This window comes from Carettochelys insculpta, chromosome 16 (genome assembly GCF_033958435.1).
Source record: "Carettochelys insculpta isolate YL-2023 chromosome 16, ASM3395843v1, whole genome shotgun sequence".
NCBI lineage: Eukaryota > Metazoa > Chordata > Testudines > Carettochelyidae > Carettochelys > Carettochelys insculpta.
In genome coordinates this window covers 35,248,155-35,263,754 of record NC_134152.1, presented here as the reverse complement: position 1 = coordinate 35,263,754, position 15,600 = coordinate 35,248,155, and the positions used below count along the sequence as shown (strand labels likewise).

Here is a 15,600-nt window from a genome sequence, read left to right as displayed (position 1 = left end):
AGACCAATTCACCTGTCTAAGCACAAACTTCTGTTTTCAGCATGCTGCTCTATCTACCTTCCAGATATATACCTCCCTCATGTCAAGCCAAGCCCATGAGTGTTATTTAAGAAACACAACCAGATCTGGATCCAACTATGTTCACCAGCTAATATTTGCTAGTGATGCAACATTGTGTTCAGCAACTAACAAAGTTTGCCAGCCATAATTGCTGCTTTTCAAAGTATGATTTTACTGAAGATTAGACTCACATGGGGAAATCTGAAAGTTAAGATTAAAAACTAAAAAAGCCACTTACCCATGTGTGTCATTGCATTTCACAGCTTTCAAGTAGCGAACGATTTCCTTATAACTAATGAAGGGAGGAAGAGGGGGTGGGAGGAAAAAAAGCAGGCATTAAACAGTGAACAGATGAATCAGGAATACGCTTAAGAATTGAGGCAAAGAAGCAACTGTTCTCATGCAGAAGACTTTTTTTTCTTCCTGTAAGTTAGAGGCCTAGGTGTAAATTAAAGGGCTGCTATCTCATGTTTTTTGACAAACCCCAAAACTAGAGAAGTCCCTGGGTTTAAAAAAAAAAAAACCACACACACACACCACACAAACCACACCACACCTCGGGATCACAGAGAAATTCAATGTTTCCGTCTAGGAAGATAATTGCCAATGTAGTACAGGTTGTGGAAATACCAGCTATGTAATCAGCAGGAACTTGCCTTCTCTTTGTACCATGAAAGGTTTTGGGAAATGAGCGCAGTAGAAGTTAATCATCCTCTACATCAGTGGTGTCCAACAGGATGTCAAAGATTGTCACATTTGTGGTTGTCATCTTTCCATATTCGCCATATCCCCCCACTCCCCTGCTTTAAACAAATGCACCCCCCCACCCTCCACTAAACCTTTCCCATTCCCTAGGGCCAGGCACTTGCAGCCTCACATTTTAAATCAATGCCAGCAACTCACCAGAGCTGCTGGGACTGCCACCGCTGCTGCCACGCACTTCTGCCACCAACTGGTGGGGCAGGTGCACAGCAGTGGGCAGATGGCACTCCCTGTGTGGGGCTCTCAGGAGGAGCTGCATTTAAAAACTCCAAGAGCTGCATGCAGCCCCAGAGCCTTATTTGCCACAATGCGATGTACAATTTGCCACATGTGGCAAGCAGTGAGCGTATCGTACACCCCTGCCCTACATGAACAGTCAATCCTGGTTCTCTGCTTAAGCTTTCATGGTTGCCAAGCTATACAAGGTACATTAGGCTAATCTGATCTGACAATGTACATGGCAGAGGGGCACACCTACTAATATGATGTATGACAGACTTGAAAGCTGTCCTACTTCAGCAGAAAGACTCCAAAAAGACAGACCGCATCATGCAGTAGCATAGCAGGAATTCATATGCATATTTGACACTACCAGACTGAAGGGAAACTGGGAGTGCTTAGCTCAGAACAAAAAGTAATTTTCCCCTTTTTAGTATTCTTGCCTTTTCATCACCTGTTGGGAGTAGGCCACATCCACCTTGATTGAACTGGTCTCATTAACATGGTAACACTCACCTTCCCATGTATATATCCCTGCCAAACAGAGGTTTCCACTTCACGCATCTGACAAAATGGGCTCCAACCCATGAAACTTTATGCCCTAATAAATTTGTTCATCTTTAAGATGCAATAGCACTCCTTGTCATTTTGGTTCAAACCAAAAACATGGCTACCTCTTCAAAACTCATTACAAGCTCTATCAGTCATCAATCTTTACTGCATATCTTTTAGAGTTCAGCAGCAATTTCAGGTCTTTCAAAGTTATTTTCCTGTACAAGGCTGATAAGGTGCAGCACCCAAGCTCTTAAAGAAAGATAAGAACATACTGTCTCTGGTTTTCCATTTTTTCTACTCGAGCCTGTATGACAGGAAGTACTTCCCACAGAAATACTTTCTTTCCTTTTTGTGTTCTTTGACCAGTGATGTTTTGGCCTTTTAAGACTGTTGTCAGTAATCCATGATCCCACGGCACCACATTTAGGCTGAAAATTAAAAATAAAGACAATATTTTTCTAAAAACAATTGCAAAGTTCTGTAACAGTTCACACTGCATGGCAGCCACCCATATCACTGCAAATACAAACAGCTTTTTTTTTTTTTTTTTTTTAAATATTAAGGTTTGGTGGGCCACGGATTGCTATAATACTTCCAAAGGTTCTGAAAGTTAACTCAATGGATCACATTAGTCACAGCAGCAGAATAAAGCTGCAGGTTAAACCTCGCTAGTCCAGCACTCTCATCTGGTGACATTCGTAATCCGGCAGGATTTTACTTAGAGGAAAGACCACTCATGGGTGTGGCCAACTTTCCTGCAGTCCCATAAAGTTGGTTTACAGGCACCAGTCTAGACTCTGTGTTACGTACTGTTATTTAGCTGATTTATTGGAACATAAGCTTTTGTGGGCAAAGACCCATTTTGTCAGATGCATCTGATGAAGTGGGTCTTTGCCCACGAAAGCTTATGCTTCAATAAATCTGTTAGCCTATAAAGGTACCACAAGATTTCTCATTTTTTTGATATAGACTAACACAGCTGCCATTCTGATACTTGTTATTTAGCTGTAATTTACCACTAAATGTCTTTGAAGAGCCCAATAAGCAGTGGAAGTGTTGGTAATGCTGCTAGACAATATAGACTGCCTGTGGTCCAGCAAATTCTCTTGTTTTGCACCAGTCCAGTCCAGACGGTGCCAGACTAGAGAGGTTCAACCTGTAGTAGTACCAGCATAAAACAGTGATGCTACTGACAGTAAGCCAGTTAGTGGAAGACTTTGGTGCAATACATCACAGGTATTCCAGATAGTCAGTCATGAGAAGAAAAATCTGTTGTAATGAATATTTGCATATTATTTTTGGGTTGCTACAAAGTCTGTACTGATCACACCAGATTAATCCTTCTTGCTAAATCATCGTACAGCTCACTGTCTATTTGATTCAGGAAATCCTGAGTCTGCTAAAGTAAGCATACAAGAACCTAGACCATACAACCCCTGGGTCTAAAGAGGGTTGTTTGCCACCCAATTGTTGACAATTCTGATTTAAATAGCCACAAAGCCACAAAAGCATGACACCATGGAGATTTTGCTAAGAAATTTCAGTAATTTTGTTTGGAAATATCACCGTGTTTGCCAGCTACATTTCTGAGAATGTGTGTGTGTGTCTTATGACAGTATGAGATATAGGGAATGTTTGTAATAGTGATTGCAAGTAACTCCTGACCATTTCCTGCAGTGATTTCTAAAGGCAAATAAAAAGGAAGCCTCGTGTAGCCCTGAGGATTTAAGCTTCTATTTCCCAGATTGCCAATAAAAGAAATACTTAGCAGGAAGCTATAGCTAGTTTCTATTAAACTACATGCCAGGCTTAGCCTCTGGCCAAACCCAAGAGTTCAGGTTGCTGGCAAAAACGTCCATACTAAGAATAGACTAGATTATTGGGGCAACACGTTAGAAATGACGTGAAAGTACTCCTTTTTACACTTAAACGGAAGAGTCCATGGAGTAACAACAGTTGATCAATAAAAGCAAGAACATACCTATTTGAGAAGGCGTAGCAGTGACAAGGAAGAATAAGTGCCTGGAAAAAACTAATGAACTTTTCATACAAAACTTTTGGAAAGTCACACAGCACAAGCATCCTCTGAAGTTGCGTTGTAATCCTGCATTTATAAAAATAAGCTAGTTTTAAAAGTGAGGGAAGTGAGTAAAAGCTTTTTAAGCCAGCTGAATCACTCACTAGGTCAGATTCCTTTTCTTACAAGGAACATACCTATAGCATTTTACAAAAATGTAAAATGGACACCTCAAACTGCGATTTAGAGAGAGTACGTATAGAAACAATTTTACAAGACTTACGAGTGAAAGTTGTGTTTTCGCATGAGTAAATTCTAGGAAAAGTACTTACTTTGTTTAAAAAAATAAAAATCAAAGATCCTTGCACAGTGTTTGCAACGTAACACTGCAGCATTATATCACTGTGTACCAAAAACTGGACAGATCATTTCTAGTCAAAATTTAAAACACCACAACCCAGAATAGGATAGGAGTTTAAAAAAATTATACTTTAAATTTAGTATGTTTTTTTTTTAATTTTAAAGTCTATTTAAAAACTGATACTGTCATTTTAAATAAACATAAAGTGCCATCAGACTATGCTTTGTTTTTAAACAGATATATAGCAGTGATAGGAAGTCTATTCTAACATAAACCATTGATATTGTAAGAGTGGTGGTACAAACACTTGATTACACTGTTTTAGTGATATTTAAAAAAAAAAAAAAAATTCTGACTCAAGTGGGAGTGCCTAAACAAAATGAAGAAAAACTGGGAGGCAAAAATAATCCCATTTCATGTTCTTGGCTCTTGAAGCCGTAGTCACGACCAAGAGCCTGTTGTGTTAGGTGCTGTACAAACACAGAACAAGATGGCTGACCCTGTTATATACTGTATATAAACTAACTGATGAGGCATTCTCTTAATGTAAAGTGTAATCATTTAAAATGATACCAGCTATAGGCTACAGCTGGCCAATGGTTTATATATGGGAAATAGTGGGACATGGGTTTTTGGAAGAATTAGGATTTCACTATTTTTGTGGCTGGTGGATATACTGTTACAGATAAACTGCGGAGCTCAATTAAGAATTCAGTCAAGCAAAGAAAGGTGTGTTACATATCTCCATTTCTGATACTTTGGAAGAAATGTAGTAGAGAAGTACATTTAAAATAATCTTTTCTACTGCTGAAAAAATGATATATCCTGGTTCACATAACATAGTATTACTGTAGTATGAGCATTATACAATTGACCCTTAAAGAATTCTACACCAAGGAATTTATATTTCAAACATCGGAGCGATTTTACAGCCTCGAGTAACTGACGGTAGTCGCTGGGGAATCTGACATGTCAATGTACTTAATAACAACAGCAGACTTTACTGACTTTAACCAAAGTCTTACCTTTCCATTAGATGAGGTACAGCCAGTCTCAAAGATGCAGGATGACCAAGATTTTGCAAATTCCTAAGACAAATGTATTAGTTTATAGTGCTTAAAAGACAGAGATGGAACTCATTTTAAAGATGGGAACTGAGGCTTTGTCTACATTACATAGCTTTTGGAGACACTAAGGCTACATCTACACAACAGTGATCTGTCGACAGAAGTGACCATTGGAAGAGATCTTCCGGCAAAACTTCTGTCCGCAGATCACGTCCACACACAAAAACAGACCGAAGGAGCAATCTACTCCGTCAACAGAGAGCAGCCAGACTGTCCAGCCACTCTCAATAGGAATGGCCAATCGGAAGCTCAGCAAACAGAGCTGTCTGGTGAGCCGGAGGCCCTGTCTGTCAATAAAGGCATTACTCCTCATTGCAGAGAGGCAGAAAGCTGTCAGCGAAGTGCCGAGTTTTGCCAACAATACACTGGAGTGTCTTGTCGACAAAGCTCATGGAGCGTCTACATGCTAAATGCATTTTGTTGACAGACTTGACGAAATGCATTGTGTGTGTAGACACAGCGGGAGTTTTGTCGACAAATCCCCGATTTTATAGCCGTAGCCTAAAAGTCAGGCTGTGTAAATGCTGTTTGTTGGCATTTTTGCCAACAAAATAACTCCAGTCCCACTTATAGGGGTAGAAATGTTAACTGGAGAGCGCTTTTGCCAACAATGAGCCATTTATACTGCCACTCGCCAGTGAAAAACTTGTGTCTTTTGGAAGCTGTTTTAAGCACCCATGAACACCACAAGTTTTGTCCTTCAGTTGGCAATGTTAAAAAAGCCGGAGACAGACATGGTGTGACTTGCGCCAGACCATAAAAGCAGTGTGTGGCAAACCACAAAATTGAGTGCAAACAGAAGTTGCAATCCAATTATCAACTTAGACCACCCTCCCCATTTGATTTAAGCTCTAGCCCTATTCAATTATAATTTGGGTGGTAACAGCCTTCTGCTGCAAAGAGGCTCAGGGACTAGGTGGTGACCTGGGGACACTTACTGAGCAGGGTCCTTATGAAGTGTTATTTCTTTGGCTGCTCCCAAGAGCATGATAGCAGCAGCTTTAGGATTCTCTTTTTCTGCCTGATTTAAAAATGTTGTTACAAATTCAAAAACGCCAGAATACCTAGGAGAATTAAAAGAGTTTATAGTGAAGTATATCTGCATTGAACCGGTCTGTCAGCATGAAAGGCACGGACACAAAAAACTACAGTTAGCAGTTAAACTGACTTGCCACCATACGTCAGATTCTTTCAAGGGAAAGACTGAAAGTGAACAGGAATTTTTTAAAGGGACATATTGGAATTGAAAATTGGGCCCATTCTCCTAGAAAAAGGAATGTGCAGTCAACTGTTTTATCCAGCATTTGATGAACCAGAACTCTCAAATAACCAGCACAAACCCCGAGCCATGATGCTAGTTCCCCTTTGGAGAGCAGAAATGAGCACGCAAACCATGCCCTGCGCCTTGGGGGCCGGATCCCTCAGGGCCCACCTTGCATCCTTCCGCTCTCCCCCCCTCTGTGTGTGTGTGTGTGTGTGTGTGTGTGTGTGTGTGTGTGTGTGTGTGTGTGTGTGTGTGTGTGTGTGTGTGTGCGCACGCGCGCGCACACAAGCAGCAGGCTCCATCGCTGTTCCACCCGGTGTCTGACCAGAGCACCTCTGCGTGGCAGTTGTTGAGCAGGAGCTGAACTTTGTTACTGAGGACAGGGAAGCACTGACTCTGACCTGTGCCTCCCACAACTGCTCTCTATTAACTGGCATATTTGAACATCCAGCAACCTCCCAGTTCTGGGGTTCCTGGATATGAAAGAGTTTACTGTAGTCAGAAAGCAGAAGTTAATGTTAAGCTTCACTGAATTATGAATAGCAAGGGAAAAACAGTTAAGTATCTGTTCACACAGGGACAGACTCTAAAGCTTAAAGGTTTTGTTTGAACTCAGCCCTGGCCTGGTCCAACTGGCCAGCGGAACATATTCTGGGGAGAGGGAGGGAAGGAAGGAAAGTGAGTTTTCCCGCTAGTTCTAGTAATTAACCTCAGGCTGTCATGAGTCTAACTGCACCTTAACTAGTAGATAGTAAATCCCTGTGAATCAAAAGAGACATTCCTATCAAATTGAATGAACGGTTTCTCATCAGGGTTACCTGTATATAACCTCTATATGGCACTGTCTGCATATATTACACTGCCCAGGTCCTCGTTTTGGGTGACAGAAACATTCAGATGAATTGGGAGACATTCGTTCACCAGCCAGGTATTTATTATATTCCACTGAAAGTTCATGGACAAATTTTATTAGAAGACTTCCTGCAGGGGTTGAAAAAGAAAATCATGGTGACAAAAAGACTCTTCTAGATACGCATTATGTTCATTATAAAGACCTGTATAATAGGCCTCGCTGATTCTTGTGACAGTGCAAGAGCATAATGCTTACCACCAAGGCGAAGGTCTGCATCTATATCAGTGAGCTCCAAGTTGAACATAACAAGAACACCAGCCAAAGCCAAACCACGCTGGTCTTTCCAGAACGTGCTTTTGTTATGTGCATTGCAGTGACAGAGTGAAGGGGCTGTCCAATCCTGGCACTGTTTTATAAGCAGGGAGGGGTGGGAGGGAAAGAAACAGTAAAAACTGCATTTCAATTAACCAAAACAAAAGTTAGTTATGATTGCTTGCTCAGCGAGATCAATATTGGGTCCATATTGCTTGACATCTTTTATACTGGGCTAACGCACATTCATGTGCAAACTCAACCCGATTTTACAAATGGTAAAATAAAATCTCACAATTCACCAGACCTAGACAAAAGATGACAACACAGTCTCAGTCTGACTGGCTGTGAGCATGGAAACTTTACTTCTATTTACTTTCTTTCAGCTGATTATCCCCAGGATACCCAAAATCGAAACATAAGATGCTCAAGTGTGCATATCAACCAAAAACTAGACAAACTATCCTAAGAGCAGAATTACATGAAAAACAGAAAACGGATCTAGAAAGAGCGAGAGCCAAGTTTAATGACTCAATCTTTTCTACTGTCATACATGGAGGTCATGAAGCTTAATTATTTGGTATCTGTCAAGTGCAATCATCCTTGAATAAAAGTTTAAAACCTGCAAGGTTTAGTGATCATAGAAAAAAAACTGAAAATTTTAAGCCGCTTAAGCAAATTAACTATTTTCTATAGAGCACTTGGCTCTATGTACAAAACTTTCCTAATATGTGGTTAAAAGCTGTCATATTTTGATGACTTACACCTTTTTGAAAGTGGTACCTTTTTAAAAATTGCAAACAAAAGGTGGCAAAAGCTGAATATTCTTGATATAAAGCTAATCCTGGAAAAAGCAGAGGAGACAGAAACCACAATGTAAAACTAACAAAAATTACTCCACTTAGGATCTGTCCCAGAAGCTCACAGAAACTGAATCTAGTAAGATGATCTGGTGGTATTACGAAACAGACAATTATAGATGTTTAGGATACAATGTTAAAATAGAGAATATTACATATATTGTTTTAAATTTACCCTGTATAAGTGCTTCTTACTACACAATTCATTTTGGACAACTCAAAGCTGTTTTATCTCAAGTCCGTCCTTACCTCAGAAGCCAGCTTATCACAAATGTAGCAGTAACATTGATCACAGATATTGGCATTGTTCTCAAGGGGTGAACATGTTTCACACTCTGCTCTCCTGTATGTTGATAAAGAAGAACACTAGTTATAGTAGATACTAAACTGTTCTATTCCTCTTCCCTTTCCAGAAAACAAGGGACAACTGCTCTGGTTACGAAAACCCTGCCACAATCATTTAACAAAATAAGCTAATAAATTTAATATAAACCAGTCTGCCGAACAATTTCAAAATTGAAAGAAAAATCAGAAAGTTAAATTGAACGAAGGGACTAATACGACCCAAAAATATGAGTTTGAAGATGAGAAGCAAGAATCTCCAAAAATATTCAAAGAAAAGTAGCTGAGAACAGAATGAGGCCTAACAGGAAAACAGGCTGTGTTCTACAGCCTGATTGTGATTATACATGATTTAAATTATCTAGCCATAAAAAAAGATGTCATGGATATTGGTTTTTTTCAGACTGTTCTGTTGAAATGTAGCTTTACAAAGTAAATAAATGCACATAAAATGTCAATAATAAAAGATCTGGTATTATCTCCTGTAAAAGAGGAAACACAGATGATCCATTATGCTGGTAAACTTACTCAAACGTGTGTGTCATACAGTCATATCTGGCATGAGGCATCACTTTCCCTTGTTTACAGAAAGTAACAACTAGTTCACATTCCTCATCCACCACCTCTTCAGTTTTCTTCTCTTCCTGAATGGGGTTTTCTATAGAGAGAAATAGACTGTGATTAGTTTCAAGACACAAAATGTTAGATTTAGTTAAAAAGCAAAGCCAACTATTGGTTTTTATTATTAAGTATTTTGGGGGTAAGGACTGTATTTTGTCAGTGACTGAACCGCACCTAGCACTATTGGGTCCTGGTCTTTAACGGGCTCCTACGCACTAGAAAAAACACACAGATTAAAAAGACTGTATTATTCACATTGATACAGGTCAGGCATTGGAAATCCAACAAGTTGGACCTCCCTCATCCAGCACTATCAGGGCCTGAACAGTTTCCAACAAGAGAATTTGCTGGACCAGGGCATGTCCTCTCTCACCAGTCCCCATGCCCATCGCCTGCTGCTATCAAGCTATTGCCCTAGCTGGCACACTGCCTTGACCCCTCCTCACCCTGGAGCTGCCACCGTACTACTGCAGTACCCTGGCCCTCTGCCAAGGGATTCTGGCTTCAGTCCCAGGCTGCTGCAAACTGCAGGGGATCTTAAGCCCCAGCCCCACCTTGGCCCCAGCTGGCCCAACTTCCTTTAGGATCCCAGGCTCTCTGGTCTAGGAGAGTCCAAGGTCCTGCTTGACCACAGATGAGGCTCAGGCCCACCCTTCCTCCCCCATGCAGCTGGGAGCTTGCTCACAGCCATGCTGCCTGTGGATTAACAAAAGACCAGCTCATGCTACCAGTCACCACCTAACTGGTAACACTCTGCATCTTTAACCTATTTATTTATTAATTAAGCAGTTGTAAGTAGGATAGTTAGCATCACTGGCGCCTGGAGTAAACACAGAGGTCAAAAGGTCAAATTTTGGCACTCTGCCTCAGAAAGGTTGCTGACCCCTGAACTATATAAATAAAACAGACACATCTATTAAGTGAAAGCATAAAATATGCACCAGAGGCCTAATTTAATAACCTGCCATAAATAACAATCAGTCCTGAAACACCTTAGAGACTAGCAAATGTATTATGCATGAAAGCTCATGACCTGACACCCACCTCTTCACATAATTCTCCAAGCAAAGTACTCCAACCTCTACTCCGTGTGTGTGTGTCACCAACTCAAAAACTTAAGCTTTATCTACACTGCCATTTGAGTCACTTAGAAGCTTAAGTCCCACTCCCCAAAGGCAGGAGTTTTGTCACAGCAAGTGACAGCTCATTATTGGCAGGAGCCCTCTACAGTCTACCACATGAACCCCTCTCATAGGGGGTGGAATTATTTTGTGGGAAAAAGAGAAGACAAAAAAGTGTTTACACTGCTGCCTTTTAGAGACACTGCTGCCACTAAAAGCTGTGTAACTTAGACAAAACCTTTGAGTAGGCTCATTAAGATTTTACAGGTCCCTTAAATAAAGGGAGCACATTCACACATGACTTCAAAGACAGAACCTTTCTTCAAAGAGTTTGCAAATAAGGTCTTCATGCTACAAATTACTCAACACCAAATCTCTAATGCTTGCTGTTTATAAGTCAAAGGGAGGATGGATCCTGAAGAGACAGAACTATACCAGCCGGCAAAGATCTCGCCTTAACTGTTTCTAATACCTCTCCCCAAACTCTTTTAAAAACGTCATGGAAATTGCTTATTTGGAATCCAATGATTTCCATAAAGCAAGGCATCACTCTGGCCACTGCAACCTCTGAGCAGGACGTGACAGATTAGAAAATACAAGAGTAATACTGCAGATCAAACTTTAACGCTCCTGATTGGTTCCCCACAATGCTTTACCACATTCAGCACTCAATGATGTAACCTGGATTGTCATATGCTTTCCCTAGGCTTCATTCAGCTCAGTGATACGTGTTTAGCTTTTCCAGGTATTCCCTCGTAACACAGCCCTTGCATCATTTTGGTCACTCCTATAAGCGTCCTCTCATCTGTCAGTACCTTGGTGCCCAGAACTGAATGCACTGCCTCATTGACTCCTCCTGAGCTGGAAAGACTGGAGCTTTTCTCTGCCCTCCTGCCCATCATCCCCAAATACAAGTCAATGTATAAACATGTAGCCCCAGCATAAGCCCCACACCCTAGGTACAGTGAAGATTCTGTGACCACGAGCCCTTATGACTGGACTCCTGCTTCCAAGTTCCTCTCAAGTCGGCACGGTGCCACTGGTACTAAGTGAACAACGTTAGAAACATATCCGGGTACAAGAAGGAAGTCCCAGGGAGCCCACCCACTCTCTACCCTCCACACTTCTGGAATTGTATTTGCTTTCCCAGACACGGCAGCTGGAGCTTGAATGTACTGGCAGTACTGCTCAGGCTAATAAAGTGCACCTAACTGAGCTAGGAGCTCTGGCTTACTAACTGAGCTTCAGAGAGAGCCACTATTGGCAGATCAGGGGGCCAGAATTAGCAAGAGTCAGGGGTGCTCCCAGCTTCAGCTCAGCTGTGGGGGGCTGAGAGACCATGAATCTCAACTCTCCTTGCCACCGCAGCACAGCTAGGGCTGTGGAGAGTTGCACCTCTCCCTTCCTGCTGCATGCAGCCTAGATAGACTATGGGTCAGGTGAAGGTAACAGCAACTTAGTTTGGGGCATCCCAGCCCGATTTCTCCTTCCACCTCAACTTCCACAGCCCCTCTTCAAGTTCCAGGAGGCACTTAGTTAGCGGACCTATGCTTGCCCAGCTCCAGACTGGGTGAGCAGCCTTTTATTTCATCATGCACAGATGTCCAAGCACACATCCTAGTCATAGCTCCCTCTAAGATTTATCTTCTCTTTGTGACCTAGCTCACTTTCCATAGGAAGATAGACCAGATGACCTAACATACCATTTCCATCTCTGGTTTCATGTCAATAGCATTCACTAAATCAAGAGGTAAGTTATCACTGTTTAACTGAAGACCCAGTCAATCCCCCCACAAAACACGCAGTCAACCCCCCTCCAACATACCATAAACAAAATCAGAACTACTCAAGGATGGGTTCTTTCTCTCCCTGCTCCCTCAAGGGAAAAGGCTCCAATTTTCTTATGAATGTTTAGATTCTGGGGAAATAGTTAATAAAACCACTATCTTAAAAATCACTTATCTTATGTATTACATGGCAATGTTCCAAGGAATAGGGGACATCCTACTTAATTTGCTTCCTGTGCTGGTCCTACTAGTGACAGGTAACTACCTGCCTTCCCTACTTTTTTCCCCCTTCCCTCTTCCCTTGCTGCTATATAAATCCTGTATTCTAAGGGTCTACTCCACTCACCTGAAGAAATGGTACAGGACTGCTTGTTATTTGTAAAACCACTTAAAATACTATTCTTTAAGCATACTTTGCCTTTTAAGATCATTAAACATAATAGATGCTAATTTGAGGACAAGGCCCACTCAAAGAAAATGTTCAATTTTATATGAATAGTGTATATCTCCTTTTGTAACTTGCTAGAACAAACATTGCCATAGCAAAGAAAAACAACCAACCTTATTTTTCCAGTTTGTTTACTATCATGTTTTATTATGGCCTCAGTTTATCAATGTTCCCCCTTTTTTTGTTTTGTGTTGTGTTGTGTTTACACACTGCAATAGAATAGCAGAAACACCCTCACATTGATTATTTTAGAACAGTTGTCACAATCCATTAATCATGATCCACTGATCAACCCTGAAGCCTCAGTCAGTTAATCACAATCTCCAGGCCAGTAGGGCCACATCTACACTGGCAAGTTCCCTAGAAACATTTCTCGAAAGACAGGGCTCTTTTGAAGTATCCAGCAGAATGTCTACACCCAAAAAGCATTTTCAAAAATAAATCAAAAGAACATGCTTTCAAAATTGCTTTTCACTCCCGTTTCAGGAAGAATGCCTTTTTTTCCAAAAGCCTCCTGTGAAAGAAAATGCACATAGAGGCTCTGTGGGTTTTTTTTTTTTTGAAAGAATAGTCCTCATGGCATCTGATTTTTTGATCCCTGGCTTGTTCTTTTGAAAGAGCAGTAGCTGTGTGGACGCTCTCATTCAAATGAGCAGATCACTCATTTGACCAGCATTTTTGTGCGTGGATGCATTCTTTCACAAGAGATTGTTTTAGAAGAAAACTTCCAGAAGGGCTTCTTTCAAAAAGATTGCTTTAGGGCAGATGTGCCACAGCAATGCTCAGACTGCCTGCCTGCAGTGGCTCCACACTGCTCCCTGAAGAGGCCAGCTGCTGGCATGTCTCTGTGTACTTCTTGTGGGAAGGGACCACAATATCTCTACAAGCTGCCCAGGACGTGCCTGCTGTTGACCACTTCAGGAAGCAGCACGGGACCATGGCATGCAGCCTACCTGATTCCTGGTGCACTGCTGTCTGAGAGCCACCTGTCGTAAGTGCCTTCTCAGCGAAACAAGCACCTTTTATCTCCTCCTGCACCTCTGCCCCAGCCCTGACCCACCTCCCAGAAACAGCATCCCACACCCCAACACTTTGCCCCAGCCTGGAGCCCCCTCCCAGAGCCAGCACCCAACACACCCTCCGCTCCAACCTTGACCCCTCTTGCACCCCAACACTCTGACCCAGCCCCAAATCACCTCATGCACCCAAACTCCCTCCCAGAGCTTGCACCCATCACCCCCTCCTGCAATCAAACCGCTTGACCGTGGCCCAGAGTCCACCTCCCCTCTTGAATGCTAATACCCTGCCCCCAGCCCAGTGAAAGTAAGTGCGGGTGAGAGACAGCGCATGACGGGGGGAAGGGCAATGGAGTAGATGCCTCAGGGAAGAGGCAGGTTAGATTCTGGGTTGCGCTTAAATTTAAAAGGTGATCTTTAGTCAGTGGACCTTTCACAGAAAAAGGTCAGAGACCTCTGTTTCAGAACTAAACACTGTCAGGGACACTCAGGAGCAATAGTAATATCTGAAACAAAACTGCATTAAAAAAGTCTCTTTGCAGAGCTACATGGAAGGCAGAAGCACAACACTCACGCAATGGTTCAACCAAAAGGACTGAATTTCCCAGAGGACTCTCAGCTTCGTCATCGCTTATCACGATCACACTTTCCTCCTCACTATTTCCCATGATACCTAATCTTAAAAAGAAAAGACAGTTTGGGACTAGAAGAGAAAGATGAACTTTGTACTTGAGGTACCCAGCACTCTTCATCAGAAGCCTTCAAAGTGATTTACAATGGAGACCAAGTATCATTACCCCCATTTTACAGATGAGAAAACTAAGGACCACGGAGAGGATGTGACAGGTCCAAAGCTGCCCAGAAGGCAAGGGACCCAGCTGGGAATACATCTCAAGTTTCCTAAGACTCAGTGCAGCGCTCCAGCTCCTATGCACACCTCCACCTCCTCCCCCCACTCCGTGCCCCACATCCCCCCCGCCTCTGCCTCTACCTCTACCTCTGTCTCCTGCCCCCACCCCACCTTGCCCGTCCTCTCCCCGCCGCCCCTATCCCACCCTCTTACCACCAACAGCGGCCCACGCTTTGAATTCTGGCGGCGAACTCGCCCCGCAGCACTTCCGGGACGTGTCAGCTGCACCACCGCTTCCGCCCGGACTTGGTCGCGTCACTGCGTGTCCCGGGCTGGGAGGCGGGCGGCGCGGCGGCCATGTTGGCTCCTGGCACGGGTCCCGCCCCCTCCTCCGCTCGGGGCGTGGCAGACACGGCGGGAGGAGGAAGGGCGGGGCTGGTGCTGCGGGGGCGGTGCAGGCGGGCGCCCTCTGTGGGCTCTCTGGGGGGAGGGGCTGCCCACACTGCTGCCTCCTCCCCATGCACGTGGGGCTGGGCCCGGGCCCCTTTCCTTCCCACCAGCTCCAGCCCAGTGCTAGGCCCCAGAGGGTCAGGGCAGCACAGTCCCCTGGGCCGAGCCCTGGCCTGCCAAATGGGTGGGCGAAGGACAATGGGGGGTTGTCCCAGGCCCTACAGTGCCGCGGGCCCTGTTGAAGTGCTGTGGCAGCGCAGCTGTGCTGCCCCACACGGCTCTGGGGGGAGGTCCTGGTGCCCCAATCTGAGTGGCACAAAGGGCTAATTGCCCTAGGCCCTGCCCCTTTTGCCCTTGGCGCATCTGCTCCAGGAGCAGAGACCTGAGTCCTCTCCCCACTTGCCCCAGGCCTGTGGTGGCTGTCCCAGCCCCGTGGACTAAGCCACCTCCACAACCAACATGGAGTCATGGGGCACCTTGGAGACAAACACATTGATCTGGGTGTAAGCTTTCCTAGGCTGGAGCCTGCCTCGGCAGATGCATGAAGTGGAAGCTTCAGTTCAGCAGGGATTTAT

General features: G+C 43.5%; 1 protein-coding gene across 1 annotated transcript in view; it reads right to left on the bottom strand.

The window, feature by feature from the left end:
* The window catches only part of LOC142021833 (uncharacterized), a 29,332-nt gene extending 14,501 nt beyond the window's left edge, over nt 1–14,831 (bottom strand). Inside the window, exons 1-11 of the mRNA XM_075011061.1 lie at nt 14,789–14,831; nt 14,300–14,398; nt 9,261–9,390; nt 8,640–8,733; nt 7,474–7,624; nt 7,184–7,346; nt 6,040–6,165; nt 5,000–5,062; nt 3,578–3,700; nt 1,869–2,024; nt 299–352 (exon numbers count right to left, since the gene is read on the bottom strand). Coding sequence (XP_074867162.1) covers nt 299–352; nt 1,869–2,024; nt 3,578–3,700; nt 5,000–5,062; nt 6,040–6,165; nt 7,184–7,346; nt 7,474–7,624; nt 8,640–8,733; nt 9,261–9,390; nt 14,300–14,393 — 1,154 coding nt within the window. The 5' untranslated portion in view covers nt 14,394–14,398; nt 14,789–14,831. The remainder of the gene's footprint in view (nt 1–298; nt 353–1,868; nt 2,025–3,577; nt 3,701–4,999; nt 5,063–6,039; nt 6,166–7,183; nt 7,347–7,473; nt 7,625–8,639; nt 8,734–9,260; nt 9,391–14,299; nt 14,399–14,788) is intronic.
* Between the last annotated feature and the right edge of the window lie 769 nt (nt 14,832–15,600).